We start from the raw sequence: 3,168 nt of genomic DNA on the forward strand, positions 1-3,168 counted from the left end.
ATTTCTCGAAATAACGAAAGTGGACTTATACCACGTTCAATTATAATTGTGATACAAATTCCCTTACTTATTTATGTAGATTTTTTTTTTAAATAACTTTTTTTATCAACATTAGGAAAATAATTATGTAGTATAATTGGAAATATTCACTTTCCAAAGAAATTCTTCCAAATGCTACGTAAGCTTCTTCCTCCAAGCACCAAATAAAATTCTTAATATTGAGACTATCAGCAATAGAATTACATAACATTATTTTTTGTACCAACTTATTGGTGACGGGTCTCACAAAACCGGCCGTCAGTTGGACAGGCCAGTTCGAAGTATATGTATGTACATATATATGGTATAGCTTCGAGATGATTGAAAATTGGAATTAGTGTCCTGGTAATTACGGCATCGTAAGCTGCTCAGAGCTTAGGTCAGAAGATTGTACATCCAAAAGTATTGAAATTATTTTTTTGTGCCATAAAATCATTCTTCATACCATGAATATTATGTAGTGTTTATATTTCTGTTTTTCGATGCAGATGATGATGCTGCGTGTGTCGCTTTTGGTTATGGCCATGTTTTCGTTGGTGTTCGTCAAAGGTTCAGGCTTGACTAAGATAGTGCCACAATTAGATTTCGCTGTACCAACACAACTTGAAGTTGGAGATGAGATTGGTCTCGAATTGAAATTAACAGCCAATGCTGCGAGGTATAAAAGTATATATTTTGCCGATTATTTAATCTGGAATCGGCTTTGTATATACACACTATTCATCCATACTTTGTCCATACTTTGACTCAATTAGTGGAGTCACACTATTCGTCCATACTTTGACTCAATTAGTGGAGTAAAAATATGGGTCTACGTGACGAGCCAGAATGTTAAATTACAGAAAACACAAATATCTTAAGTCGAAAGATCAAAAAAAATGGTGCATGGTAAGCGGTACATACTCACTTAATTTGCGCGAGCAGGATACAACAGGAACAAGAGGAACATGCTTTTCCTCCCGTATTCTGCGCGCGCACATTAACACGGGAGGAAAAGCACGTTTCTCTTGTTCCTGTTGTATACTGCTCGCGCAAATTAAGTGAGTATGTACGTGAGTATGTACCGTTTACCATGCACCATTTTTTTTTGATCTTTCGACTTAAGATCTTTCGATTTTCGATCTTTGCCTTCCGATATTTGCGTTTTCTGTAATTTAACATTCCGGCTCGTCACGGAGACCGTAAAAATATATATCAGAGATAATGAGAACCTATGTATGTATAATGCAAATTTTGTAATATATAGTGTGAAAATGATAAAGTTATTGGCGTTTGTCAATTAAAATCTGACAAAACGAGTGGAGGGTAGAAAGTCAAACAAACAAGGCCACTTGCTATTGACAATGGGTGAGCCGTCACCTTGTCCAAATTTTTGGATTCTTAAACGTGTTAATTTACGATTATATTTCACCATTGACTTGAAAGACCCAATTAAAATCTCTATCGGCGGCTAAGCCTCGCAAAATGGCAAAGTTTCAAAGCGATTTGAAGAATGTAGGAATTTTACCACACTAATTGACGAAGTGAAACTAATAGAAACATTGTGAAAAAAATAGTACGAATACAAACATATTTAGTAACATGTTTAAATTTTTTTTGATCACATTTTTGAAAAGCTCCATATTTGCACGTATTGACTAAAACTTATTTGTAGCAGGAATTTTAGCATCTTTGAACTTGGTGTGCAAATAACGTTTTACCATTTTAAAAATTTCTCAAAATATCGCAGACAACAATTAATAATGAGCGCACGTACGCATTTCCGAAAATGCATTAACTTTGACTGTCGTCCTAATGCGGTAAAATATTTATATGATTACAAAATTTAATTTATTGTTAAATTTCATTCGATTTCAACCATGATTCATATTAGTTGTAGGTACAGAGTTTGCCAAATTTTCTAATGTAAGTTGAGACGGTTTCAGAATAAATTGACATACAATTATTTTTACAAATTCAGAAAGTGTGTGCCGATTTCTGGCCGAAATTTTCTTTTTGTTATGATTTTCAATCAATATTCAATTTCAGTGCTTCTATAAATCTGGTGACGGAAATGGGTAGCGATGGAATGCCATACAATACAATTTATCGGCATAGATTTGACTTATTAAGTAACGTTATACGTATCAATTCTAAAGTGAATGGAATTTGGACAGATTACCCAGTGGAGTACCCATCACCAGTTAAAAAAGGTGAATTTTCAATTTGTTTCCAGCTTCCTTTTTTATTTTATCATTTTTTAATCTTTATTTTTTCCAGGAGAAAAATTCGATATTTTGATCCATTTGGGTGAAGACGGCATAAATTCTACAGTAAGAAACCAAACAACATTCTACGCTTCCAAACATCCCATATCGTCTATTAAATATATTACAATTATTGACGATCACTGGCAACCTGCAGGCAATATCGAGAGCGTTGGATGGCTTCATTTTAATTTTGCGAAACGATTAAATTAAATAAATAAATTTAATGCAGTTCAACTTAATGTACCAACTTACATACATATGTATTTGATTCCGATTAACTAAATGTATAATTAAATAAATTACCAGATGAGATTTTTTAAATGATTTGATAACGAATTTTATGACTCACAACTTTTATAAATGTACTTAAAATAAAAATATTTAAAAAATATTAATGTATAAAATTTATTATTTCTATTACAAGTAAAAAATTTCAGTCCGATTTGGTTAGCGGCTTGTGAGATAATTGAATTCAAAAAGTAAAAACAAGAGGACACCTACATACATATAAGGGAATGTACCATTTCCGGTCAACTTAAAAATTTGAAAAAAAAATTACGTTGTATCGAAAAGAATTTCAGTAAGTTTTTGTTCGATAGGACTAACGGTGTTGAAAAAATACACAGAAATACATACACATATTTTTTCTAGATCATGAAAACGTGATCAGTGATCGATTCTGAGTTCGAATTTTCGAATGATTACAAAACTTCATCTATTGTTACTCCGTACATATGTATGTATATAGAGTTAAAATGTAAGTTATCAATGTTTTCTGATGGAATAACAAAACTGCATTATTAATTAAATATATTATATTTTAATTAGTGTAGAATACGATAAACATACATATAATATCATCATATAATCAACGAAAAAA

At 31.8% G+C, this 3,168-nt stretch overlaps 1 protein-coding gene across 1 annotated transcript; it reads left to right on the forward strand.

The window, feature by feature from the left end:
• The first annotated feature begins 563 nt into the window (after positions 1-563).
• On the forward strand, positions 564-2,498 carry LOC143918546 (uncharacterized). The gene is made up of 3 exons (XM_077440484.1): positions 564-697; positions 2,068-2,231; positions 2,299-2,498. Exons 1-3 carry the CDS (start codon positions 564-566, stop codon positions 2,496-2,498), a joined length of 498 nt encoding a protein of 165 aa, XP_077296610.1.
• Positions 2,499-3,168: the final 670 nt, after the last annotated feature.

The sequence above is a fragment of the Arctopsyche grandis genome, chromosome 11 (assembly GCF_051622035.1).
Source record: "Arctopsyche grandis isolate Sample6627 chromosome 11, ASM5162203v2, whole genome shotgun sequence".
Taxonomy (NCBI): domain Eukaryota; kingdom Metazoa; phylum Arthropoda; class Insecta; order Trichoptera; family Hydropsychidae; genus Arctopsyche; species Arctopsyche grandis.

Excerpts from the sequence above, each read along its gene's own strand:
- LOC143918546 (XM_077440484.1), top strand. The coding sequence starts at position 564 with ATGTTTTCGTTGGTGTTCGTCAAAGGTTCAGGCTTGACTAAGATAGTG. Across the intron at positions 698-2,067 it reads TTAACAGCCAATGCTGCGAG|TGCTTCTATAAATCTGGTGA; the intron begins GTATAAAAGTAT and ends ATTCAATTTCAG. Across the intron at positions 2,232-2,298 it reads CCCATCACCAGTTAAAAAAG|GAGAAAAATTCGATATTTTG; the intron begins GTGAATTTTCAA and ends TATTTTTTCCAG.